Genomic DNA, 27,713 nt, shown 5'->3' with positions numbered 1-27,713 from the left:
CTATAATTCACGGACCGGTGTTTGTTTGTCGTGCCACTCCTCCTACAGTTCTGGGCCTATTACACCCAGACTGTTTCTCAAATGGTGGGTCGTGACCCCAAGGGTGCCAGTGAGTGGGTTTCCATGGGGGTCGTGAGCTGTCTGCGCCAAGTCGTTACACAAGTCCTAGTGATGTTCTCAACAACCTACCAATGTGAACTTGCATTCGCAAACTTATTAATGATCAAAACTAAAGACAGAAACAGGCTGATCGATGTCGAGAGTGAGCTATGATGGCCACTGAGTAAGACTAGTCCCCCAAATTGACACGTGTGCAAAAAAGAAATAAAAATGGCCCAGGTTCCAGCCTTTTTGATACTCCTGTAGTCAGGGTTGGCACTAATTGGCCCAGCCCAGTTTGCCCCACCTGGGTTAAAAAAACCCACTTGAATAAACCCAGTATTCTCCCAGCAGTAAAGTGGTGGGGAGGGGTGGGGGGCTTCAAAATCACGTTCCCTTTTTTATTTTTTCCCAATCCTTGTTGGGGATAAAGGGGATGCTGTGACCAAATAGCAGAACAGGTGGGTCATCTCATAAATCCAGCTTAGAAACACTGACATAGGATCAGCATGACCCCAATTAGTGTATAGGGGTGTTTTTGTCATTGTCGGTAGTCTTGGGGGTGAGGGGAGGAAGGGAGGGGGAGACGCAAATTTTCCATGTGAATGTGTTTCGTGCCGCCTCCAAGTGAGAGATGGTATACAAGTCCACACCCTCTGTACTGCAGTGATTCTTAACCTTTTTCTCAACAGAGACTGGCAAAGGTCAACGATAAATGACCGCACATAAGAACGGATCAAACCTTAGACTTGGTGGGAGACTCGGAGCGGGTTCTTCACTAGTGTGTAAAAATATATACATGGAAAGTGTAACTAGGGTACTGTTCCCGATTGTTACATAAGTTATACTGCTCATGAATATTCATGCACAATCCATCCTTGGAGTTGGTAAACAAATTCAGATACTACGATTTAATTACTATAATAAACACGTTTCATTTCAGCCTAAATTACCAAAGGATTGCTGAGTAAGTGATTGTCACTTTAAGTTTCAAATCTACAGGTTCTTTCTCAATCATGTCAAAATTAATAACGCCAAAACAAATAAAATATATTTTACAATTATTTAAACAAAGGTTTCCTGCACCCCTCCCAACATGTAACCAAATGTGGTCAGCAGATGCTCAGTCTACCTGAGAGCACCTAAAATCCCAAAGCTTCCAGGCCCCTTGAATGGACTCCTGACCCCACACCTTTTTTTAACGGCCTAACCGTAAGGCAAAGCCGTCTAGAATAGTTTCTCTGTCCGTATGTATGTTTTATGTATCTGTGTCTCTCACAAACAGACACCAATCGAAGCTGAGTATCTGGTCATATGACAAGGGTGATATCATTATGGCGTACGACGGCTGACTCCACACTCCACCATTTTGATTCCGATGCCGTTCAGGCCGAACATATCGTCGAATCTGTCATATATCACAATCGCCATGCTCTACCTTTACCTTTTTTATTCAGTGTGAAACGCAAACAAACCGACTGTTAAAATGACCATCAAATATCGAAAGCATGGGCGTCACAGGTCTTCCAACGACACAGTACATATAGGCCTTAGGCTTCATGCCTTCATGCCTCACCTTCAGGCCGCTTTGGAAAAATTAGTCTAGGTTTCTTAATACAGTAGTATCGTTTTTGTAGTAATAATGATAACGTTAACAATAATAATATTGTAAATATAACCGTAACACTGCAATCCCTTTGTCATGACTGCAAAGTTACTGGATTGAAGCGGTGAGTGGTTCATGGATGACTCTATGAGAAGCGGTGTACTAATTACCATGTGAGTAAGGAATTAGCGTCGGTTTATGAATACAGTAACATCGTCTTCGTAATAATAATAATAACGTTAATAATAATGATGTAGTAAACTAGTGAGGTACCCGTGCTACGCACGCACGGGTGGGAAGCCAAAAGCAAACAACCAATTCGGAAACGGTGAATGCAAAACCATGGAACCGATAAATTCCACATACATGTGCCACCTTCAGTCGAATGTCAGACATGTACAGCTGGTTAGTGAATTAATTGACCACGCCACTCACAGTATGCCAACACAAAGATGAAAGGAACATTAAATGTCAGTTCAAATATTTATTCAATTCAGAGTTAGAGTGAATAATCCCCTGTTCAGGTTGTTCTATATGATGCCAGATGCCTACGTGATGCGCCGATGTAGTGAATCTGCCGTTGAAAAACCGTGACTCGAGAAGGTTCTTGATCACATTTGTCCCGTGTGTAGCACTGGTACCTCGCTAATCGCTATTTTATTTTCATAAATGTAACACTCTTACTTGCGGCCTTCTCCATTCTTCTCCATTTTCTCCTTCTTCATTCTTTTCCATTCTCTCCATTTCCATGACAATCTTCTCCATTTTGCCCTTTCTTCTGCATCTCCCCTTGTTAACCCCCTTGCCCGCATTTCTTCTTCCACCACCTTTAGCCAAGTCTTTCTCGGTCTTCCCCATCCTCTACTTCCTTCTATATTCATTTCCATCACTCTTCTCAACCAGTCACTTTCATCCTTCCTCAACACATGACCAAACCATCCCAAACTGTTTCTCTTCACAGCATCCATCACAGGCTCTATTCCCATCATCTTTCACAATTCATCATTTGTCTTCCTCTCTCTCAACGATATTTCACACATCCACCGAACCATTCGCATTTCCACCCTTTCCAGCCTTCGTTGCTGCTCTACGTTCATTACCCATGTCTCGCTCCCATAAATCATAACACATCTCTCACATGCAGCATACACCTTTCCCTTCAGCTTCAGCGACACTCCCCTCCTCGTCAGCACGCCACTCAGTTCCCGAAACTTGTTCCATGCACATCTCACTCTAGCAACCGTTGCCGAGTCTGATCCACCTTCTCCATTCAACATGTCTCCTAGGTAGCAAAATGTTTTCACACCTTCCAACTTCATGCCGTCTTCAAGATCCAACTCAACATTTTCTCAATCTGCAGCTCCCTCTGTGCACACCTTACACTTCAATGTAGCTGCCACACTGGTTGATGACCCTCTCACTCCACTACATTTTTGATGAACCCACTCAGCGCACATTGTACATTGAATGGAGTTCACTCCGACACCCTTCCTGCACACAGCACATGGCCACTTCCCAGTTCTTTCCACCTCACCACATGCTTTACCACTTGCCATCACCTTCGTCTTTCCGATGTTCACCTTCAGACCTTTTGTCTCCATACATTCCTTCCACTTGTTCATCTTCTCCTTCAGTCCATCCATACATTCCGCAATCAACACCAGATCATCTGCATACAACAGCTCCCACGGTAAACCCTCCTTCACATTCCGAGCCAGCACCTCCATCATAGCTACAAATAGTAGTGGACTTAGTACTGACCCCTGATGCACTCCCACCTTCACCTCAAACTCACCACTGTTCCCGTCCTTCCTTACAGCTGTGCGCGCTCTCTCGTACATCGCCATCACAACTCTGATCAACCATTCCTCCACTCCTAACTTCCTCAATGCCCATGTCACTACTTCACATGGAACCCTATCGAATGCTTTCTCCAGATCAACAAACCCAAGAAACAACTTCTTCCTCCTCTCCATGTACTTCTCCTGCAACTGCCTCACAATAAAAAGCACGTCTGTCATTCCTCTTCCTGGCATAAATCCAAACTGCATTTCGTCGATCTTCACTTTCTTCCTTATCCTCTTCTCCATCACCCTTTCCAATACCTCCATTCCATGCTCCAATATCTTTATCGCTCTTTTTACGAGCCACAGTCCAGAGGGTCACCTTTCCCCTTGTATTGAGGGACGAGGGTACTCAGTTCCCAATCCACTGGAATGCGGCATTGTTTCACCACCAGATTACAGATCTCTGTCATTCTCTTCACACCCCAACTTCCTGCTGCCTTCAACATATCTCCCACAACTTCCGTCAGCCCATCCCGCTTTTCTACTCTTCATTGCTTTTATCGCTTCCTCAACTTCCTTCTCAGTTATCTTCTCTGCCGGTCCTAAAACTGGATTACTCTCTATGTTGCCATCCCATTCATTCTCTGCATTCAACAGCATTTCCATATATCTCTTCCATCTTCCTTTAATTCCATCTGGGTCCACAACGATTTGTCCCACTTCATCCTTCAAGCAACTCACCCCCATCACATCGCACCTCTCTTTCGCTATCTGCTTTGCAATCCTGCATACTGCTCTCTGACCCTCTTCCGAATCCAAGCGTTCTCCGAACATTTTCCTACATGCCTCCTGCGCCTTTGTTACCTCTATCTTTGCGGCCTTCTTGGCTGCCTTATAACTTTCATGCTCTGCCTTTTCTGCCTCCGTACCATTCGCCTTCTGCCACACCTTGAACTTCTTCCTCTTCTCGTCAATCCTCTTTCCAACTTCATCATCCCACCACCACCATGTTTCCGAGTCCCTCGGTGGTCCTTTTGTCCATCCACATACCTCACCAACGGCTCCCAACAGACTATCTTTCATTGACATCCAACTACTTTCAAGCTCAACCACATCATCCTCCACCATACTCAGCCTCTCTTTTAATGCAAAGCTCAGATCGGCAGTCTGCAGCCTCCTCACTCTCTGAAGACCTGGACAAAATCACAGACTGGTCAAACAAGTGGAACATGTCTTTCAATCCTGACAAATCTCACACTCTTACTATGTCTCTCCGAAAAGATCGACTGGACAACCCTCCCATCTACTTTCTCAACAATCCTCTCCAAGAAGTTGTCGCTCAAGCTTTTTGGTCTCGCTGTCTGCCATGATCTTTCTTGGGAAAACAACATTTCCAAGCTGGCCTCCAAAGCCAGTCGCCGATTGGGTATCCTCCATCGTGCGAAGTCCTTCCTAGGCACACCTGAGCTCCTCACCACATACAAGGCTTTCATCTGCAGCTCAATGGAATACTGTTCTCCCCTATGGGCCGGTGCTCCTGCCTCACACCTAGCTCGGCTTCACGCTGTTGAAACCAAAGCTTTCAGAATCATTGGAATCTCCCGCGATGAAGCTATCTCTGAGGGCCTTTCACTCACTCACCGCAGGCAGGTAGGTGATCTTTCTGTCTTCTACCGACTCCTCTCTGGCCTTGCTCCCCCAGCTCTCTCTGTGCTCTGTCCCCCAAATATTCCTACAGGTCGCACAAGATCTGCCAGCAACCCTCTGATGGTTAAACTGCCGAAATCTCGGCTTTCTGCTCACCTTCACTCTTTCATTCCACTTTTCTCCCGCCTCTGGAACAAACTCCCACACCCTTCAATCCCACTCCTCCCTCCAGGTCATTAAAACAGCTGTTCACCACCATCTCTTATCTTCCCCCATCCAAAACCTTGATCTTTTCTACCCCCACTAATTCACCCCAGTTCCACCTTGTTTGAAATTCCAACTTCTTTCCTGGAAGTCCTGGCAGTGTCCATATGTTTTATACCTTTCCCACCCCCCCCCCCCCCCACCCCTTCCCATGCCTCCCCCCCAAAGCCCTCTCCCTCCCACAGATCTCTCAGTCTCCATGTCTCTCGGTCCCTGCTCTCAAATGTTGTTTGTGTCCTTCGCCCTCTCTCCCCATCTTGTCTACCGCTCCCGATGTTTTATGTGTCGGTTTGTCTTTCTGTGTGATTAATGTTCGCTCTTTTACGAGCCTCGATCTTGTATACAAAAAAAGAAAGAAAAAAAAAGCCTCAATCACTGTCGCCTCTTTCAACCTCCACACCTTCATTCTCGGTTGGTACTTCACCCGCCGAGCTCTCCTCGCACCTTTCACCCTTATGTCGCAGACAACCAAGTGGTGCTATGAAACAGCCTCCTCCCCTGGGATCACCTTTGTGTCCCGGAGGTTCCCCCTATCTCGCCTACGCACCAGCAGGTAGTCAACGGTTGTCGTCGACCCACCTGACGTGTATGTAACAAGCTTATTATACTCTTTCTGGAACTGAGTGTTACAAATCAACAAACCAGCTCCATCAGCAAACTCAAAGCCTTTCACCTTCTCCATTTCTCACACCATATCCGTAACCCCCATGAACTCCCTCAAAACCATCCATACTCCTTCCCACATGTCCATTTAGGTGTCCTACCACAACAACTTCCTCATCTTTCACGTTTTCCATCAGCTTCTCTATCGCACACCAGAACTTGTCCTTCTCTTCATCGCTCCGACCAACCTGCGGAGCATATCCCGAGATGACGTTCACCAAGAGTTTTCCAATCATCATTTTCACCTTCATCAACCTTTCACTCACTCTAGTCACACTCACCACACTGTCTACAAACTCCTCAGAAAACAGGACACCAACAACATTCACACCCTCCGGGCACCCTTGCCACACAAACTTGTATTTCTGTCCCTGCCTACCCTTCACCATTCTCACACCACTTCCCTTCCATCGTGTCTCCTGCACACAACATATGTCCACTCTTCTTCTGACCAATGCTTCCACCACTTATCCTGATCTCCCTGTCATTGTCCCGACATTCCATGTCCCAAACCTGAGAAACCGATCTCCACGTCGGGCATCAGACGTTTCTTCATCATAAATGGAGTGATTTCCACCCTTGCTTCGATCGGGTTCCCCACCTTGATTTTTGCCGAGAGGGAGTGGGGTCCCCCACGGGGTACTTTGGGCTGTACCCTGCCCATATGTAGGTGTAATTGTCATGGTTCCCTTTTTGAGGCAATGTTTTATGGCCGGATGCCCTTCCTGACGCCAACCCTTTTAGTCGCCTCTTACGACACGCAGGGATACGGTGTACCTATTCTAAACCGGGGTACACATCTCACCCTAACAACTCTGATGCTAGCATACTCTCTGATAATGTGGTCTACCCTAATACTGTATAATATGGCCAATCTCAATGCTGTATATTATGGCAATATTAATTATTTATAACATGGCCAGATGATATCCTATAATTAGCCAATGCTAATATATTCTTCACATTGTCTCAAAAGGTCCATGCCAAGTTCCAACGCTTTCGCAGCCATATTCATGGCCCTCCACATCTTCTTCCTCCTCATCCTCCAGCGTTTCCTCTTCATCCTTATCCTCCTCTACCACCACATCGTCGTAAGTGTGCAAACTGTTTTTTTTTTTGTTTTTTTTTCTATATCTTTCTTGGACTCAGGCTCTTTACTTTTGTTCTGAACAAGCTTTTAGTTTTATAGCTAAAGCAGTTTTTTGTGATTGGTTGTTCATCTAAGGTTTTGTTATCCTACCTGACCATTGATGATCTGTTTTCCTTTTTACTGAGAAATGAAACAATTTTCAACACAGGCATTTTCCATAAGCTTGGTATCCAAACACTTTCTTTTTGATGCTTTTTTTCCAGCCCCCTTTTGAGTGGTGTTTTGTTATCGTGCCTTCTTTTGAGTGCTTTTATTATCCAGCATATTTTGAGTGATGTTTTGTTTTCCAGCCTCCTATTGAGCAGGGTATTGTTATCCAGCCCTATTTTGAGCGGTGTTTTGTAATCCATCCCTATTTTGAACGGTGTTTTGTTATCCAGCCCTATTTTGAGCGGTGTTTTGTTATCCATCCCTATTTTGAACGGTGTTTTGTTATCCAGCCCTATTTTGGGCGGTGTTTTGTTATCCAGTCCTCTTTTGAGTGGTGTTTTGTTATCTGGCCCTCTTTTGAGTGGTGTTTTGTTATCTGGCCCTCTTTTGAGCAGTGTTTTGTTATCTGGCCCTCTTTTGAGCAGTGTTTTGTTATCCAGCCTTCTTTTGAGTGGTGTTTTGTTATCAGGCCCTCTTTTGACCGGTGTTTTGTTATCAGGCCCTCTTTTGCCCGGTGTTTTGTTATCCAGCCCTCTTTTGAGTGGTTTTGTTATCTGGCCCTCTTTTGACCGGTGTTTTGTTATCAGGCCCTCTTTTGACCGGTGTTTTGTTATCCGGCCCTCTTTTGAGCAGAGTTTTGTTATCTGGCCCTCTTTTGAGTGGTGTTTTGTTATGCAGCCCCCCATGTTGCTGTTTCGTATGCAGCCTGTGGCTGCTGGTATGCATCATTTTTCTGAAAGTGCGTTTGTGCCGCTGATGCAGTGCTCTAATTACCAGTGAGCTGGTACTCAATTTGCCGACCTCGGAAGGATGACAGGCTGAGTCAACCCCACTGGCATTAATTCAACGATCGACCAGGATTTGAACTCAGAATCCTCGGATCCCAAGCTAGCACCCTAACTGTTTGTTTTTTTTGGTTTTGTTTGTTTGTTTTGTTTGTTTGTTTGTTTTTTGTATACAGGATCGAGGCTCGTGATTCATCACACAAAAAATCAAACAGACACACAAAACATATAATAAAGGGAGCCGTAGACAAGATGGGGAGAGAAGGGGAAGCACACAAACATAACATTTGAGAGCAGGGACATCGGGAGATCTGTGGGAGGGAACTGTTCAGCTGTTAAGGGAGGGAACTGTTAAGCCAACACCAGGCTATACCCAGCCCTCCATCTAGTTATTTTGTTATTTATTCCCCTGTGGATTGGTGATTTGTCATACCACCCAATGTAAAGATTCATTGTTTCCATTTTGTTTTCGCTTTCAATCTCAGACCTGTGTCTTCTTCTAATAAAATGCCTGTTGAATTAACATGTTGGGGAATATTCTTGACTGGCTTTTTTGGGGTGTGGCTTGTATGGAAAATTATACGTGAAGGTAATTCTATATTGTGGTGTTTTGTGAATGATTGGTTTGGTACACTCTGCCAGTCCTGATGACTGTTAGATTTTGAGCTGCATGTTTGTTTAAGATGCAATCTTTAATCCTAACCCAAATGGTATTTGATACAAAGTCATCATTTTAGATTCACTGGTACATGACCACCAACAAAAGACTTCACTGATTATTATTTTTGCCCCTTCTCTCTTCCTGCCCTTATTTTGCCTTCAGGTTTCCGTGGTTACGACCGTGGTTATGATCGTGATTACGATCGCGAATATGATCGTGAATACGATCCTGGTTATGAGCGTGGCCTTGACCGTGGCTATGATCCAAGCTATGATCGTGGTTTTAACCCGCATTTCGACCCTCGTTTTGATCCCCGTTTTGACAGTCGTTTTGATCCCCGTTTCGACCCTTGTTTTGAGCCCAGTTTGGACCCTTGTTTTGATCCCTGCTTCAACCCTCGTTTTAACCCTGGATATGATCCTGGTTATAGACAGGCCTATTACCAAGAGCCTCCTCCACATTTTAGGGTGAGTATTTTTTTAGAGTGCATTTTAAACGTTTGTTTTTTTTCTTTTAAAATGGTTTCTTTCAAAACATAACTGGATGGGAAATGGAAGATTGTGTGAAAAATCAAACCAATGTGGTTGGAATACAGACTTAGCATTTAATATGGAATTTTTTTTTTTCTTGACTTGGGTTTACTTTCTTAACTCAGTATATCAATCTGGTGAGTTTCTTTTACACTTTGGTGATTTATTTGTTAAAAGAACCATGTCACTGATTGTCTGTCGCAGCAAGAAGTCAACAATTATATCACAGGTGGCGTGGCAAAATGTACGGACAGGTGCATTTGATGATTGGCTTCACAGTCGGGTATACAAGGGTTGTTGCGTTCTGTATTAGTGGAAAACAACTGCTGCACGTCTCCAAAAGTTATTGCCGCTTCCTCTGGAGATGGTCCGTCAAATCGACAATGCTGTTTGTCATGGAGTGGTGGCTTTACGAAATTCCGGCATGAAACAGCGTGCTATTGCTCGGCAGTATGGCATCACTCAAGGTCAGGTGTCAAAGATCCTGAAACGAAATGCTCAGAGGGGTGTCCCTACTCCAATACCGAGGCCAGGATGTCCCCGCAGAACCACAAGGAGGGATGATCGCCAGCTGCACCGGTTAGTCCGCAATGGCCGTACCAAGTCAGCTAATCGGCTTAGGGCTGAGTGGCAGCAACTGACAAATGTGCCTGTATCCAGAAGGCTAGTAAACCAACGACTGGTTCAAGCAGGCTATCGTGCCAGGTGTCCCCTGAGAAAGCCACGCCTGACCAGACAACACCTCCAGCACCGATTGCAGTGGGCCAGAGAGCACCGTCAATGGCAGCCAGGACACTGGAATCACGTGATCTTCAGCGACGAGTCTACATTTCTGGTCTATCGTCAAGATGGCCGCGTCCGAGTGCGCAGACAAGTGCATGAAGCTTACAACAAAGATTGTATAGTGCCAAGAGTCCAAGCTGGAGGTGGTGGGGTGACCGTTTGGGCTGCTTTTCATGCAGGGGGAAAAACTGACCTGGTTGTTCTGAATGGAAACCTGAACCAGTTCAAGTACAGGGCCATTCTGGAAGAAACATTGCTTCCATTTGCTCGTGCAGCCTTTCGAGGAAACTGTCTTCCAAGATGACAATGCACGGCCTCATCGTGCTCGCATGATCCAACACTTTCTTGCTGACCGTGGTGTAGAGCATATGGAGTGGCCTGCCATGTCCCCGGATATGAATCCGATAGAGAACTAGTGGGCAGAATTAATGCGTCAAATCGACCACTTGGACCAGCAGCCGACCTCTGTGCGTGAATTGCAGCAGGCTATTGTCACTGCATGGCAAGCGATTCCTGTCCAAACCTTGGCAAATCTCGTGAACAGCATGCCTCAACGTGTACGTGCTCTCCTGAATGCTCGTGGGGGTTACACGAAGTACTGAACTGTAATTTTACTGTCCGTAATCCGTCGTAATTTAACTTTTGTTTTTGTTAAAAAAAAATTGGGCTAATGTGCAAAATAAAGAGATACTTCTGGAAAACGTACAGAAGTTTAACACAGTACTGTCCATGAATTGAGTTCGATATCAGTTTACATCACTTTCAAGGATCAATTTATTTGTTTTGAAATGTCAAATGTGGTTTTTGTTTCTTTTAAAGGTCACATTAACAAAATCTCGAATAATTTCAACATAATTCCAATGAACTTTTGGTTCTAAGACATCTTGAAAAGTAAGTTCACCCCCACAAAAAAAATATTCCATATTAAATGCCAAGTCTGTAATTTATTTAAAGGCTAATATGCCATTTATCATTTCTTAATTTCCCATTAAAAAAGTAGTTAGCATATGGAGATATCCACAGTGCATTTCTACGGATCACCACCCAAAAGGGATGGTACACTGTGTGGTCATCACATGGGTTCTCCAAAAAATTTTCATCTGGAGAGTTCATGGAACACATTACCCCACGCAGTCTTGACGAGCAAGGACATGGGCGGGGTCTGCGAGTAGCAAATTTGATTGGTCGTGATGATGTAAAATGGCGTAATATTTTGTCCAAGTACTGCGAAACGGAAGGGTTTTGAAAGTGTCAACAAGACTATGTTCTGTAGTGTTCAAGCATATCATTCAATTGAAATGAAGATTTTACAGGTAGAAAAATTTTTGAAGGTTACCGTCGTTGATGCAGCGTCTTTTACAACACTATTTAACACGTTACATTAGTTATTGATGCCTGTTGTTTGTGTCCTTTGACGACCTTAAAAAAAAAAACAAGTTTCCAGTTTGGAATGATTTTCAATTTTGTTTGATGGCCAGACAAGCAGACAGAGTAAAAATTATTATTATTATTATTATTATTATCTAACTCCTCTCTGCGCATGTGCAATCGGGAGAAATTTAGAATCGAAGTACTGCTAAACGGCAAGTTTGTTTTCCGATTCATGTTCAAAAATATAACATTCAATTGGAATCAAGTTGTTCCTCGACCATAAACCAACGTTTGTAGACACAGAAGTGAACCAATTGCTTGAACCCATTTTTCGCTTCGCATGCGTGGGGTAAAAATGCACACGTGGATCGATTGTTAAATGATGAAGATTGCTAGCTGTGTTCTTTGCTAACAAGTTTTCATTGTAAAGAGGTAAAAAGCTAATGATGTTTCATCTCCATCCCTCAGCCCCTGTGGATGGGTTGGGATGGATTTCCTTTAAATAGATATGGCTGATCATTGAACATGCAACGTGTGTGTGTGTGTGTGTGTGTGTGTGTGTGTGTGTGTGTGTGTGTGTGTGTGTGTGTGTGTGTGTGTGTGTGTGTGTGTGTGTGTGTGTGCGTGTGTGTGTGTGTGTGCGTGTGTGTGTGTGTGTGTGTGTGTGTGTGTGTGTGTGTGTGTGTGTGTGTGTGTGTGTGTGTGTGCGTGCGCGCGTGCCTGGTTGTTTATGCCTTTTTGTGTGTGGGTGTTTTTCCTGTTTGTGTGTGTGTGTGTGACTGGCATTTGTGTGTCTCTTTGGCTGTGCGGCATATTCCGTCTGTGCGTCTGCCAGGGCCGTGGGTCGCGCCCTTGGCGTGGCCGCGGACGACCGCCCAAGAGAACTCCACGCAAGCCGTGGCTCACAGAGGAAGTTCTGCAGCTGATAGAGCGCAAGCGGCAGGCACATCTGGTCCGGGTCCGCTACCCCTCTGCAGAGAACGAGCACGCATTCCGACGCTTGCGTGCAGAGGTTCAGAACGTCGTGCGCCGCTGCAAAGATAAATGGCGCAAGGAGAATGAAAGCAATTGTGAGAGCAGCGATGATGATGATCAAGAGGAGAGTGGACGTGAAAGCGAGGAAAAGGATATCCAGACCGGTACACTGAACACTCCTGCCCATACCATGGAGAAAGTCTCCTTCGGTCACCAACCCATTATCGTTTGGTTGGATCAGCGACAAGAAAAAGTTTGCAACCTTAGGCTCATGTCTGTTCCATGCTGCTTGTAAAGTTGGGCTGGGATGAGGTCGAGTGGGCTTGGATGAGGTAGAGTGGGCTTGGATGAGGTAGAGTGGGCTTGGATGAGGTAGAGTGGGCTTGGATGAGGTAGAGTGGGCTTGGATGAGGTAGAGTGGGCTTGGATGAGGTAGAGTGGGCTTGGATGAGGTATAGTGGGCTTGGATGAGGTAGGGTGGGCTTGGGTGGGCTTGGGTGAGGTAGGGTGGGCTTGGGTGAGGTAGGGTGGGCTTGGGTGAGGTAGGGTGGGCTTGGGTGAGGTAGGGTGGGCTTGGGTGAGGTCGAGTGTGCTTGGGTGAGGTAGAGTGGGCTTGGGTGAGGTAGGGTTGGCTTGGGTGAGGTAGGGTTGGCTTGGGTGAGGTAGGGTTGGCTTGGGTGAGGTAGGGTTGGATTGGGTGAGGTAGGGTTGGCTTGGGTGAGGTAGGGTTGGCTTGGGTGAGGTAGGGTTGGCTTGGGTGAGGTAGGGTTGGCTTGGGTGAGGTAGGGTGGGCTTGGATGAGGTAGGGTGGGCTTGGATGAGGTAGGGTGGGCTTGGGTGAGGTAGGGTTGGCTTGGGTGAGGTAGGGTTGGCTTGGGTGAGGTAGGGTGGGCTTGGGTGAGGTAGGGTGGGCTTGGATGAGGTAGGGTGGGCTTGGATGAGGTAGGGTGGGCTTGGATGAGGTAGGGTGGGCTTGGATGAGGTAGGGTGGGCTTGGATGAGGTAGGGTGGGCTTGGATGAGGTAGGGTGGGCTTGGATGAGGCAGGGTGGGCTTGGATGAGGCAGGGTGGGCTTGGATGAGGCAGGGTGGGCTTGGATGAGGCAGGGTGGGCTTGGATGAGGCAGGGTGGGCTTGGATGAGGCAGGGTGGGCTTGGATGAGGCAGGGTGGGCTTGGATGAGGCAGAGTGGGCTTGGATGAGGCAGAGTGGGCTTGGATGAGGCAGAGTGGGCTTGGATGAGGCAGAGTGGGCTTGGATGAGGCAGAGTGGGCTTGGATGAGGCAGAGTGGGCTTGGATGAGGTAGAGTGGGCTTGGATGAGGTAGAGTGGGCTTGGATGAGGTAGAGTGGGCTTGGATGAGGTAGAGTGGGCTTGGATGAGGTAGAGTGGGCTTGGATGAGGTAGAGTGGGCTTGGATGAGGTAGAGTGGGCTTGGATGAGGTAGAGTGGGCTTGGATGAGGTAGAGTGGGCTTGGATGAGGTAGAGTGGGCTTGGATGAGGTAGAGTGGGCTTGGATGAGGTAGAGTGGGCTTGGATGAGGTAGAGTGGGCTTGGATGATGTAGCGTGGGCTTGGATGATGTAGGGTGGGCTTGGATGAGGTAGGGTGGGCTTGGATGAAGTAGGTTGGGCTGGGATGAGATAGAGTGAGCTAAAATGGAGTGGGGTTTGGCTGGGGTTTTTCAATTGAGTTGAACTTTTACAACATCAGATTTCTGGTTTGGATTTTTATTTCATTTTACTTTTTTCACATGAGCGTGCATTTGTGTAATTGGCCTATAAAGTAGCACACCAACACATATCCATCAAATAAATTACCCTCCGTAGATTATACCCATTTATATTTCAAATTAACTCGTATTTCCCATGTAATCCAAATGAAAATTATTTGGCAAAATTAAGGAATGGGCTCTGTCCTACAGTGTGCAACACTTCCTGTTTACTTCAACCAACTGCACGTGGCTACATGTCTGCTCGTTGCTGTTGTTCATCTTCATCACTCTTGGACGTTTTCTGCTTGATAACCTTCTTCAAGCTGAAAAACAACACTGCTGCATTTTTGTGCAGCATTGGTCTCAGACCTAGAGATTTTTGGCTTCATATACTGTCCTGCATGAGGGTGCATATTTTTCAAATTGGAGATATTTTTCCTTGATTGATCCTGAACATCCAATCATTGCTCAAGAACCATGTGAAACTTTTTTTCTCAGCTGCAGCCTCCTGTCCTCCTTCTGAGCGAAGACCAAGACTGCCTTTATTATCCAGTTGTTTTCCATGTTCCTTGTCTGGTTGTGCAAATTCTCTTCTGTCTGAAGTTGTGTATTCATGTTTTTCCAAATTTTGACCACTTTAACTGTTCTTCAGGTATACCAATGTATAAACTGTTCTTAAAAGGAAATGGACATCCATTGGACCTTATTTTTTGTCTTTTTTTTTCTTTTCTACCATCTTTCCAGATGTGGACGCTGCTCTACCATCCAGTAGAGATGATTGAATACTGCTCCATCGTTCAACTTTGCTTCACCATCATCTTGAGATGATTAGGAATTGTACCACAATATCACTTGGTTATGGATTCTGATTCATCCCTCCAGAGATGGACAATGCTAGCACCATCTTCCAGAGATGAAAACGTCCAAACTCCCATAAGAGATAATTGGATGTTGGTCCTATTATCCCAAAAAGATTATTAGAATTTACTTGTTTGTTTGTTTTTCATTGCTCCAACCTCCTCTGGAGATGAGTAGATGTTGCTCCACCATCTTGTGGAGATGAATACTCCGTGGTCTACCATCTGGAAGAGAAGGAATAACGGACGTTTCTCTGCCGTCCCCATGGAAAGTATTGGATGCTGATCTACCATCCCCCTGGAGATGATTGGATGTTTCTGGCATCATCCCACTGGAAATTATCAGAAGTCTTTCCTCCTTGCTCGTTTGTGATGCACATTGCTCCACCATCTCGTGGAGATGATTGGACATTGCTGCACCATCTGCTGGAGATGATCATCGTTGATTGCCACAAGGATGCTGACATGGCAACAATGCTTATTGATATAAACCGAGCAGCCATCTTTGCTTTGATGAAGGATGTTTCACCAGCGATGCATTGGGGGTTTTATTTTTTCGATCTGGAGCCACACGAGGTTGTTGTTTTGTCTTTTTCCAACAGAGTTTCTTGGACTACAACTCTAGATGACACGAATGTCAATTTTATTGACCCAAATATGTAGCAAACCTGAGCCCAGCCCATTGAATGGGGTTTCAACTTTTAAATTGTAGCGTGTAACTCAACATTCGCTGTCGAATGCTCAGTCTAGGTTACCCAACTTTTATTTTTAATTCCGGGGAAACCCTCAATGAAAATCATGTTGCCGTCACTAGTTTATGAAGGGAAGACAGGGGCTTACTGGTCCATTTGAGTCGGTCAAGGTTTTCTTTGTATTTTCAAACTAATCCCAGTGTTGGAAATCTGTGTTGAACAGATGATCAGGAAAAGGTGAATCCGGAACCAGAACAGGCTGAAATGCCACCTCCAAGCAAATCCTCTGCACGTCGTGGGACAACCAAGCGCAGGTTTACAGAAGAAGAACCCAGCGATGAAGGGCTGTTGGGCTACAAGGTCAGGCCTGTTGCACGGTGATTGGTTGAACATTCACAAAGTGGCTTTCACTTTGCTTTTTTTTGTTGTTGTTGTTGTTGTTGTTGCTGTTTGTAGTCGGCGAAAATTTCCCGACTGTCACGTATCACAGTTGTCTCACTTGCTGGCAATGAATTTTGTTTTTATGATTCATCATCGGAAATTTGTCATCTTGTGTTGTTTCTACAGCATGGACCATTTCATCTTGCAACTGCTGAAACGGTCTCTTTAGACAAGTGAGTTGTGTGTAGCAATTTGCTCGTGAAGTATCCGAGGTCGATTGCAGTGGTTTATGGATCCATGACCTCAAAACGATAGAGGAGTTTTCAGGAGGCATTATGAGCGATTAATGTGGGTGCTTTTCATGATGTGCACACTCGATTTTCCAGCTGGCACTCTGATTTAGGACCACCAGGATAGCTAGGAGGTCACGTACTTAGCTTTGTGTACTGTCTCGTCTGTGTTTGATTCCCGACTCACCTATAAACTGTTGCCCGAGTGCTTTACAGACAGGGTGCTGCATCAATGAGTGTGATGTCCTTTTAGACAGGGCATTAAGCCAGCTCTCATATCTGCCATCATTATATTGTGGAGTTGGAAAATTCTCAGAGTACTCTTTGGAAAAGTGTCGACCATTGTGTCTGCACCGACCAAATTCCAAATGACTGAGGGTGGCTTCAGCTGCACTGATGGCCTACTCACCTGTACAGAGTAAATTAAGCTGTATAATTATTCGTTACCACAAGTCATAGGTGTCCTGATGCTCTTTGAGGGGACATCTAGCAACGATGAAAACTGACTTGCTTTGTTTCAACAGAAAAAAGTCTAAGGTGGATGAAGATGCAGGTCTTATGCCTCCACCTCCACCTCCACCTCCACCTCCATCCAAACAAGGTAAACCTCAATGTGTTGAGAAACCATAGAGAGTTGAACTGCATTTAAGGTACCAATATACAGTCACGTGAAAAAGTAAGTACACCACATGTAAAGTTTAGACTTTTTCAACATATTTCAACATACAGCTATTTGATCTTCATTTCAACAATATTGATAGATAAAGGTGATATAATATAACAAATATCATGAAACATTTACATTTTGTAGTCCATTGTATAATTTAAATAAACATAAATGCAAATTTTGCATGTGGAAAAAGTAAGTACACCCCTACATTTATCACTACTTCAAATACCTAAAATTAGAATCAGGTGCAAATGATTAGAACATTGTTAGAGAGGATCTTGGAGGAACCTGTCTTATTTAAACCTCAGACATTTAGTTTGGTTTGCTCTTTATTGTTGAAGTGTGCGGCGTCACCATGCCTAGATCAAAGGAGCTCTCTGAGGCCTTCAAAAAGAAGGTTATAGATGCCTACGAGTCTGTGAAGGTATTTAAAAAGATCTCCAAATAATTTGAAATCAATCATTCGACTGTCCAGAAGGTCATCTACAAGTGGAGAAGGTTCCAAACAACTGCCAACTTGTTCAGGCCAGGCCGCCCCAGCAAGTTCAGCCTGAGAGCAGACCGCAAGATGCTGAAAGAAGTCTTTAAGAACCCCAGAATGTCATCACGGGACCTACAGGTAGCTCTTGCCACTGTTGATGTCAAAGTGCACGAGTCTACCATTAGAAAGAGGCTGCACAAATTTGATCTACATGGGAGGTGTGCCAGGAGGAAACCTTTGCTGTCCACAAAGAACATCAGGGCAAGACTAAAGTTTGCCAATGAACACCGAGGCAAAGACCAGCACTTCTGGAACAATGTGCTCTGGACAGATGAGTCAAAGGCAGAGCTATTTGGCCACAGTACCAGAAGACATGTTTGGCGAAAACCAAAGACAGCATTTGACCACAAGAACCTCATACCAACTGTAAAGCATGGTGGTGGAAATATTATGGTTTGGGGCAGCTATGCTGCATCAGGGCCTGGGCAGCTCACCATCATAGAATCCACTATGAATTATTCATTGTACCAGAGGGTGTTTGAGGATAATGTGAGGCCATCTGTCGGGAAGTTGAAGCTCAACCGAAGGTGGACCTTGCAACATGACAATGACCCTAAACATATCAGTAAATCCACCAAAGAATGGCTGAAAAGAAAGAAATGGAGGGTTCTGGAATGGCCAAGTCAAAGTCCGGATCTAAATCCCATCAAGATGTTGGGGGGGGATTTGAAACGAGCTGTGCATGCAAGAAACCCCTCAAACATCGCACAGCTGAAATAATTCTGCATGGAGGAGTGGGCAAAAATTTCTCCCAGTCGATGTTAGAGACTGGTAGACAGTTATAAGAAACGCCTACTTGAGGTTGTTTCTGCCAAAGGGGGCAATACCACCTATTGGAGCCAAGGGTGTACTTACTTTTTCCACATGCGAAATTTGCATTTATGTTTATTTAAATTATACAATGGACTACAAAATGTAAATGTTTCATGATATTTGTTATATTATATCACCTTTATCTATCAATATTGTTGAAACTAGGGCATGCCCGTACTATATCTATATCTAAAATTATATCCCCCCCCTCTATTTACATGAAATGGTTTGGTCCAAAGCGAACGGCTTGCGAGTGGTGACAATCCCCCCCCTCTATTTACATGCAATGGTTTGGTCCAAAGCGAACGGCTTCCGGAGTTTGGTAAAGAAATCGCCATCGCGTGCACAAACGCGCAGGAAAGCGAATGAATCGCAAATTCGTTTTTATTAGTTGTAAAACATAGTTTAACGCCAACATAGTTTGCAAACGTGAAATAAATGAATACGCTCTCAAATGTGCCATCCGAGGCAGAGTGTGCCCGCCACGTTCGGCACACGCGATCGTTCGCTGCTCTCTGATTGGTTGAATCGTTTTTTGGACATAGCTCGGTAAGTAATTGTCCGATTAATATGAAACCTTGAAAAGGCACATCCTCGGGTCCCCAGCAATATACCTGGCAAGTTAAAAGTATATCGGACCCGTGGTTGTCGAGAAACAGCGGTCACAGACAAACGTACAGACAGAGATTACTGGAATTATAGATAGATGAAGATCAAATAGCTGTATGTTAAAATATGTTAAAGTCAAAACTTTACATGGGGTGTACTTACTTTTTCATGTCACTGTATTTGAAATCAAAGTGCTGGATTCCCCTTGTGTTGTTTTTTTCCTTTATTTTTCTTTTTTAGGCAAAGAGCGCCAAGCCAAGCAGCACCAAATCCAATCAAACCTGACTCCCTCTTTGGTGGCCTATGACGAGGAAGAGGAAGAGGTGGAAGAACATGAAGAAAAGTCGAATTTCATACTCTCTGATTCTTCCTCAGATGGGAATGGACCCAAACCTTTTTGGATGGCTCCCTAACAACTTGTTTTCCCGATAATGCAGCATTTGATTCCTTCCTTAGCAAATGTATATGTCTCTGCATCTTTCATTGGAATTTCCTTTTGTTGGTGTTCAACAAAGTTTACTTCCACCAACATGCAAGGCACCATTTTAATTTGTTTCATATTTTTGCCTTGCTTAATTTTCTTTTTCATTTTGAGTTTGATAAATGGTCAAATTAAACGTTTGTGTCTAATGTAACTTGCCTCGTTGGTTAACAGCTAGCTTAACTTTTGTAACCTAATTTTATACTGTCCTTTTATTTACTTAGATCGTACTTCTGTCGCTCAGACATTTTCTGTGTATTAATCTTCAATTTACCTTTTATATAAATTTTGGTAGACTTCCAATGATTACCAAATGCAGATCCTAGACAGAAAAAAAAAAAAGAGAGATGAGAAAGGACTTCTTAGAGAAGCTAGAATGTTAGAGAAGACACACGCTTCTTCGAGAAGCTAGAATAGATTAACCTTCCAAAAAGAGGATTATAGTAAAAATGCCAGCAAGAGAAGCATTGAGAGTTGTTGAGGAAAACATGCCATAGTGTAGCTGAAGTGATGGGTCTTTTTTTTTTTTTTGGAATACCAGCTCAAGGCTCATGGAAGACAGGTGACAAAGTGCTAAAACTGACCCTGTGGCAGTGGGCCAAGAGTCGGACACTGCCTCAAGATTGCGATTCCTCAAATGAGGAAAAGTGGTTCAAAGGAGTTGAGGTGTGCAGTCAGCCAAGATTGTGGGAGTTTAACGAGGAGGGAGTTACTGGAAGAATGTGTACAACCTGGAGGAGCTGTGGAGGGCTGATAGAGCAGAGGGAGCTCGACCGGAGGTGAGGGGGTTTAAAAAAAAAAAAAAACCAGACCGCCAACCTGTCTGGAATGGAGGCCACAGACCTTGTGCTTCGGCTTCATCATGGGAGAATCCAATAATGCTGAGAGCTTTATATTCCACAGAATCCAGGAGAAACGGATGTGACGTTGGGACACCAGCCCATCGAGGAGAGCAGTTCTCCATTGAGCACCCGCCCATAAGGCCTTTGTCGGCTGAGTAGTTCTGATTTTTAAATGAACAACTTGGAATGGCACAAGATGGTCTCATCGGTGGTTGGCTTTGTCGACCAGCTTAGCTATATGGTGAGCCCAGGAGAGGTCATGGCTCAAATCAGGGGGAAAAGGCTGATTTCTGGCTCCATCACACTTAGCAAATCAATTCAAAATGTTCATAAAATGAGAAGTTGTGTGATATCAATTTTTTCACCTTGCATTCTTGTATGAAAAAGAAATTCTTTCCAAAGCTGCAAATGAACTTCCATGTACTTTATGTATCCACTTTTCCCATTCAATGACATTTCAAATGGTTATTGGTTACCTTACTGCAAATGCTTCGTTAGTACCTTGCATTTTAATTGAGAGATCTGAAATCTAACTTGTTCAGGAATTTTTCCACCATCAACGAAAGATTCCAGTGCAAGAGAGACGCGTGCACTGAGCATATAGAACAGAAAGGAGGTGAAAGGTGAATGATTGTTTTCATTTCCGATGTGGGCTTCCTGATTGGAAATGACAGCATCATCATTAAAGCCAGACTAACACAGATTATTACCATGGTGTTATCAAGAAGCAAGGCCTTCAAGACACTAGACACATTTGAAATACAGTACTTCGTCATATCAATAAAGTTCATTTGGAAAATGCTCGATCTTTGTTGTGTTGGATTGAATCTGCCCAGTCCCATAAAAGAAAGTGGATTAAACACCGATTGGTACTGAATAATGAGTTTTTATTTTTATCTGCTTCCGTCTTAGTGTTTAAGACTCATGGAGTAGCTTGTATGTATAACTAGTAAGCATCTCAAAATGCAAAGACCGTCGGCATTTGCTTTGTACTCGAAATAAACTTGAGAAGAACGACAGTTAAACAAAACAATTGTACATTTTATTAATTTGTGTTCTTCATATGCTCAAAGCAAAATTGATTAAAAAAAGATTATGGCCTGGACAGACACAATGAAGCTCAATAAGTAAATAAAGAAACATGGAAGCGATTTTTTTTAAAAACGGGCCATCTCATGCTTGATGAGCTGCAGCAGGGCTAATAGAGGCTATTTATAGCCACTCATTTTACCTTCCACATTTTGACCCAATTTTTCGTTACTTCTTTCATATTCTCAAAGGTTTGTTGAAAATTGGATGACATGCTCAGCTGGTTTAAAATGTTATGACGGACACACATACAAGCATTGCAAAATCTCGTTTCTGGCTGCTGCAGAGGTTGGGGGAAGGGGCAAACAAAGATGAGCAATTGACATCCATTTTCCCAAACTTACGAGGTATGTGCTCACCGGTGCACATTACACATTGGTTGAAAGATTCCAGGATAAGCTTATTTGATCTCTTGCTCAGTCATGGATTTGTTATTTGGTGGAAATCCCATTAAAACTACATTCCTGGTATGTCGAGCCCTTTATACACAGTTTGGCCAACTCCATTTCAGTTTTTAGCGACCACGTGACAACAGGCGCCATGTTCAATCTCTAAAGTGACTAAACAATGAATGAACCTCGGGAACATCAAAACAAGAAGACATCATGCGGAGCACAACACTTGCAAAATACGCCCCCCGCCCCCTCCCCAAGAAAAAATATTCCATTGATACAGCAAATTGTCCATTTCATCAAGATTAAAATTGACAATCTTGATCAAAGCTCGGGTCAATAGGAACAAAATTGACGATTTTTCAGATGAAAATGATTTTGGAAGGTTGACCTTAAGTTGACCTTTGACCTTTTGGCCTAAAAAATAGTTCATTTCCTAATTTAGTGACGATATACAAATGTTATTCAATTTTCAAGTCAATCGGATTTAAAATGGCGATTTTAGAAATTTGACCTCCAGATGACCTTTGACCTCAAAATCAATAGGCTTCTCAATTGGGACGAGCTATACAACTTGGTGAAGTTTCGTGACGATCGGTTTAGAATTGTGACCTGTAGGCCGGTGACAAACAGACAGAACCACAAACGGAACCGACCAATATACTTGAAAAATCTTCGATTTTGCAAGTAATAAATAATAATAAAAATGCATTTATTTTATATAGCGCTTTTCAGGAAGCCCAAAGACGCTTTGACAGAGTGCAAAACATAATGCATAGCAAAACATAAAAACAATTGCAAAAAAGAAGAATCAATAGGGAAATATTCAAAGCACAAAGGAGGGAGAAGGAGAGGAGATAGTCAGGGGTTAGATGCTGTGGGTTAAATGTTGAATGCAGTGTTGAACAGGTGGGTCTTGAGTGATGTTTTGAATGTGGTGAGTGAGGAGGAGTCTCTGATGGTGTGAGGTAGCGAGTTCCAGAGGGTGGGAGCAGCGATGGAGAAGGCCCTGTCCCCCCAGGATCTAAATTTGGTCCGGATGGGGGGGGGGGTCAGGAGGTTGGTACCAGCAGAGCGGAGGTTGTGGGTGGGAGTGTGTCTGGAGAGGTCAGCCAGCTAGGATGGGGCCAGGTTATGGAGGGCTTTGTAGGTCAAGAGGAGGATTTTGTACTGGATTCTCTGGGAGATGGGGAGCCAGTGAAGCTTGTAAAGGACGGGGGTGATGTGGTCACGGGTCCGGGAATGGGTGAGTAGACGGGCAGCGGAGTTCTGAATGTATTGGAGTTTATTGATGATTATTGAGGGTGAACCATAAAGGAGGCTATTGCAGTAGTCCAGACGGGAAGTGATGAAGGCGTGGATGAGGGTTTCTGCAGCCACGGAGGAGAGGGATGGACGGAGACGGGCGATGTTTTTCAGGTGAAAGAAGGCTGTCTTTGTGATCTGTTTAGTGTATTTGTCGAAGGAGAGGGTTTGGTCAAAGATGATGCCAAGATTCCGGATGTGAGGGGAGGTGGATACTGGGAAACCGTCGATGTTAAGGGCAAAGTTATGGGTGGACTTGGTGAGCGTTTTTGGGCCAATGATGATTATTTCAGATTTATCACAGTTAAGTTTGAGGAAGTTGATTTGAAGCCAGGATTTTATTTCAGTGATGCAGTTTGTCAGGATAGAGTGGGTGGCGGTGGAGATGGACTTGGTGGAGATGAAAAGCTGGATGTCATCGGCGAAGCAGTGGAATTGGAGACCATGACGGCGGATTAAGTGACCGAGGGGGGACAGGTAAAGGATGAAGAGGAGGGGGCCAAGAACTGAACCTTGGGGGACACCTTGGGGGAGGGGAGCAGTGGGGGATTTGCAGTTATTGATGGAGATGAACTGACGTCTGTCAGAGAGGTATGATTTAATCCAAGAGAGGGCAGTGCCGGTAATGTTAAAGGTGGTTTCAAGTCGGGTGAGGAGGGTTGGTGTGATCGATGGTGTCAAAGGCGGCGCTGAGGTCGAGGAGGATGAGAATGTTGAGGTTGCCAGCATCAGAGGAGAGGAGAAGGTCGTTGGTGACTTTGAGGAGAGCAGTTTCAGTACTGTGGTTGGAGCGGAATCCGGATTGGAATGTTTCATACAGGTTATTGGCAGAGAGGTGATGTTTGAGTTGAGTGGCTACAGCGCGTTCCAAAACCTATGACAGAAAGGGTAGGTTGGAGATGGGTCTGAAGTTATTTAGGGTGTCAGGGTTTAGTCCAGGTTTTTTCAGAATGGGGGTAACAGCAGCAATTTTGAGGGATGGTGGGACGATGCCTGTAGACAGGGAGGAGTTTATTGTTGCAATGATAAGTGGAGAGAGAGCAGGAAGGGAGGCCTTGACAAAGCTGGAGGGGATGGGGTCAAGAGTGCAGGTGGCAGTTTTCATTCCGATGAGGAGTTCAGAGAGGTCAGTAGGGGAGACTGGGGAGAATTGAGACAGGGGATGGCAGGATAAGGGGGGGCAGGTGGTTTGAGGGGGAGCAGGTGCGGCGGTGGTCAAGCTGTTGTAGATGTTTTCAATTTTGCGTTGGAAGAATGAAAGGAAGGAGATGCAGTTGTCTATTGTGAATGACTGGGTGGTGGTGTTCAGGGGGCTGAGGAGTTTGTTTATTGTAGAGAAGAGTGCTTTTGGGTTTCTGGAGCCAGAGTGGATAATTTGAGAGTAGTAGGCGGAGCGGGCGCGGGAGAGGGCATCTTTATAGTGTTGTATGTGGTCCTTGTAGGCCTGGGAGTGAACTGTGAGACCTGTTTTATTGCGGAGTCTTTCAAGTTGGCGAGCACGAGTTTTCATCAGGCGGAGTTCAGGGGTAAACCAGGGAGCAGAATGGGTGAAAGAAACTGTTTTGGTTTTTATAGGCGCAAGTTGGTCAAGGCAGGAGGAGAGAGTGTGGTTGTAGTAGTCAGTGAGGTCAATAAACCGGTCTCTAATAGCAGAACGTTGCATGCACGCATCGACTTAATATGTAACTCGATGCATGCACGCTTGAACGCACGTGCGCGTGCACTTGGCGTAGGGCTTGAAGACATCTCAAATGCATTCATTCATCAGAGCAAAATAATCACAACAATGTGAACCTGGAGTCTCATTTCAGGATGATATGGCGTCGTACAAGTTAGACTCATTGGCGTCACAATGGTTCTTCGTCAGAGTCATGTAAGAGGACTCGTCCTTCGGTCCCTGTTGGACAAACAAGAACACGTGATGTCATCCTGAATGCTTGTACTATATTTTGGGGGCAGTGTACCCACACAGATCCTAATAATCAAACTGGTGTGTCTTCAGCTGGATTTGAAACCCACAACTTTTGACACCAACGTGATCTGTGTCTGTGTCAGGGATTTCATACATTTAAGCTTCATATTTGATGTTTTACATACAACTAAAGCCCATTACTAGGCAACTACTGCAAAGTATCCTGGGAGGAGTGAAACCGGGCAGTACTCGCCTGTTGCGAAGCAACTGCAAGGGCCATCTGGTTTGGGTGAGAAAACATTGGGCAACTGTGATAACCGCCCTTTCCCGAGCCATAGAAAACAACAACTATTATTACATTTTCTCTTGGCCCTTTCTCCTGTTAATGCACTTTCTCTTAGCCGTGTCTAAAAGTGAGTGGGAAGGACATAGTTTCCTTCTGACCTAAAAGCAAAGTGTCTTATCTGCTTTCCTTCATTTCCTCTGAGCCTAACTATGTACAGTCACGTGAAAAGGTAAGTACACCCCGTGTAAAGTTTGGACTATTTCAACATATTTCAACATACAGCTATTTGATCTTCATTTCAACAATATTGAAAGATAAAGGTGATATAATATAACAAATATCATGAAACATTTACATTTTGTAGTCCATTGTATAATTTAAATAAACATAAATGCAAATTTTGCATGTGCAAAAAGTAAGTACACCCCTACATTTATCACTACTTCAAATACCTAAAATTAGAATCAGGTGCACCAGCTCAGGTGCAAATGATTAGTACATCGTCAGAGAGGATCTTGGAGGAACCTGTCTTATTTAAACCTCAGACATTTAGTTTGGTTTGCTCTTTGTTGTTGAAGTGTGTGACGTCACCATGCCTCGATCAAAAGAGCTCTCCGAGGCCTTCAGAAAGAAGGTTATAGATGCCTACGAGTCTGGGAAGGGATTTTAAAATATCTCCAAACAATTTGAAATCAATCATTCGACTATCCGGAAGATCATCTACAAGTGGAGAAGATTCCAAACAACTGCCAACTTGTTCAGGCCAGGCCGGCCCAGCAAGTTCAGCCCAAGAGCAGACCGCAAGATGCTGAAAGAAGTCTCTAAGAACCCCAGAATGTCATCACGGGACCTACAGGTAGCTCTTGCCACTGTTGATGTCAAAGTGCACGAGTCTACCATTAGAAAGAGGCTGCACAAATTTGATCTACATGGGAGGTGTGCCAGGAGGAAACCTTTGCTGTCCAGAAAGAACATCAGGGCAAGACTAAAGTTTGCCAATGAACACCGAGGCAAAGACCAGCACTTCTGGAACAATGTGCTCTGGACAGATGAGTCAAAGGCAGAGCTATTTGGCCACAGTACCAGAAGACATGTTTGGCAAAAACCAAAGACAGCAATTGACCACAAGAACCTGATACCAACTGTAAAGCATGGTGGTGGAAATATTATGGTTTGGGGCAGCTTTGCTGCATCAGGGCCTGGGCAGCTCACCATCATAGAATCCACTATGAATTCATTGCACCAGAGGGTGCTTGAGGATAATGTGAGGCCATCTGTCGGAAAGTTGAAGCTCAACCGAAGGTGGACCTTGCAACATGACAATGACCCTAAACATACCAGTAAATCCACCAAGGAATGGCTGAAAAGAAAGAAATGGAGGGTTCTGGAATGGCCAAGTCAAAGCCCGGATCTAAATCCCATCGAGATGTTGTGGGGGGATTTGAAACGAGCTGTGCATGCAAGAAAGCCCTCAAACATCGCACAGCTGAAAGAATTCTTCATGGAGGAGTGGGAAAAAATACCTCCCGGTCGATGTCAGACTGGTAGACAGTTATAAGAAACGCCTACTTGAGGTTGTTTCTGCCAAAGGGGGAAATACCACCAATTAGAGCCAAGGGTGTACTTACTTTTTCCACATGCGAAATTTGCATTTATGTTTATTTAAATTATACAATGGACTACAAAATGTAAATGTTTCCTGATATTTGTTATATTATATCACCTTTATTTATCAATATTGTTGAAATGAAGATCAAATAGCTGTATGTTGAAATATGTTGAAATAGTCAAAACTTTACATGGGGTGTACTTACTTTTTCACGTGACTGTACACTTGGCCTGCACTCTTGGCCAAGTACACCTGGCCGTGACTGTACACTTGGCCTGCACTCTTGGCCAAGTACACTTGGCCGTGACTGTACACTTGAGATGCTGTATTATGTGTTGTGCAGTGTTACTTGCCTACACGCTGCTGTTATCTTCCGTGTACATGTAGATATCCTTAATAAATCTTCCTGTGATTGTCTGAGTTGTTCAGGTGATTCCTGTTGGGGGAGTTTACCCTCTACATCTGCAAGTTCACTTTTACAATATGAAGGACGGGCGGCAATAAATTAGTTATTGTTCAAAAACAATGATCACATCATCAACTTATTGATGATCTGACGAAGAATTACAACGTTTGTACATTAATGAGGCAATCTCAAGGACTCACCTGTTCGTTAAGGTCTTCAAGATGGTTTCGGTTTCCTGGAGGGACAAAAAGCAGACATTTTCTTTATGTTAGTGACTACATTCATGTTTCTTATTCAAGTTCCACAAGTAAATCTGTTATGATTTTAACAAAATTGTAAATAAATGCAGAAAAA

The 27,713-nt window shown here is 44.3% G+C and overlaps 2 protein-coding genes across 6 annotated transcripts in view; one reads left to right on the top strand and one right to left on the bottom strand.

Moving 5' to 3' along the window:
* The window catches only part of LOC137427072 (uncharacterized), a 29,461-nt gene extending 8,297 nt beyond the window's left edge, over positions 1-21,164 (top strand). For all 3 annotated transcript variants that reach the window (XM_068116210.2, XM_078778705.1, XM_078778704.1), the window contains 7 exons: positions 7,043-7,157; positions 8,975-9,279; positions 12,332-12,635; positions 15,957-16,093; positions 16,301-16,347; positions 16,929-17,005; positions 19,278-21,164. In XM_068116210.2, the coding sequence (XP_067972311.2) occupies positions 7,043-7,157; positions 8,975-9,279; positions 12,332-12,635; positions 15,957-16,093; positions 16,301-16,347; positions 16,929-17,005; positions 19,278-19,450 (1,158 nt within the window). In that variant the 3' untranslated portion in view covers positions 19,451-21,164. The remainder of the gene's footprint in view (positions 1-7,042; positions 7,158-8,974; positions 9,280-12,331; positions 12,636-15,956; positions 16,094-16,300; positions 16,348-16,928; positions 17,006-19,277) is intronic.
* Positions 1-27,713, bottom strand: part of LOC137427073 (phosphatidylcholine:ceramide cholinephosphotransferase 1) — a 73,949-nt gene that overhangs the window by 19,609 nt on the left and 26,627 nt on the right. For 2 of the 3 annotated variants that reach the window (XM_078778708.1, XM_078778707.1), the window contains exons 4-5: positions 27,560-27,594; positions 21,231-25,043 (exon numbers count right to left, since the gene is read on the bottom strand). In XM_078778708.1, the coding sequence (XP_078634834.1) occupies positions 24,954-25,043; positions 27,560-27,594 (125 nt within the window). In that variant the 3' untranslated portion in view covers positions 21,231-24,953. Of the gene's footprint in view, positions 1-21,230; positions 25,044-27,559; positions 27,595-27,713 lie in introns of those variants that run through there. The other variant, XM_068116213.2, reaches the window with a different exon arrangement.

This window comes from Myxine glutinosa, chromosome 5, assembly GCF_964187855.1.
Source record: "Myxine glutinosa chromosome 5, kmMyxGlut1.1, whole genome shotgun sequence".
Taxonomy (NCBI): Eukaryota; Metazoa; Chordata; class Myxini; order Myxiniformes; family Myxinidae; genus Myxine; species Myxine glutinosa.
Note: the sequence above shows the minus strand (reverse complement) of the source record. Positions and strands in the feature narration are given on the sequence as shown.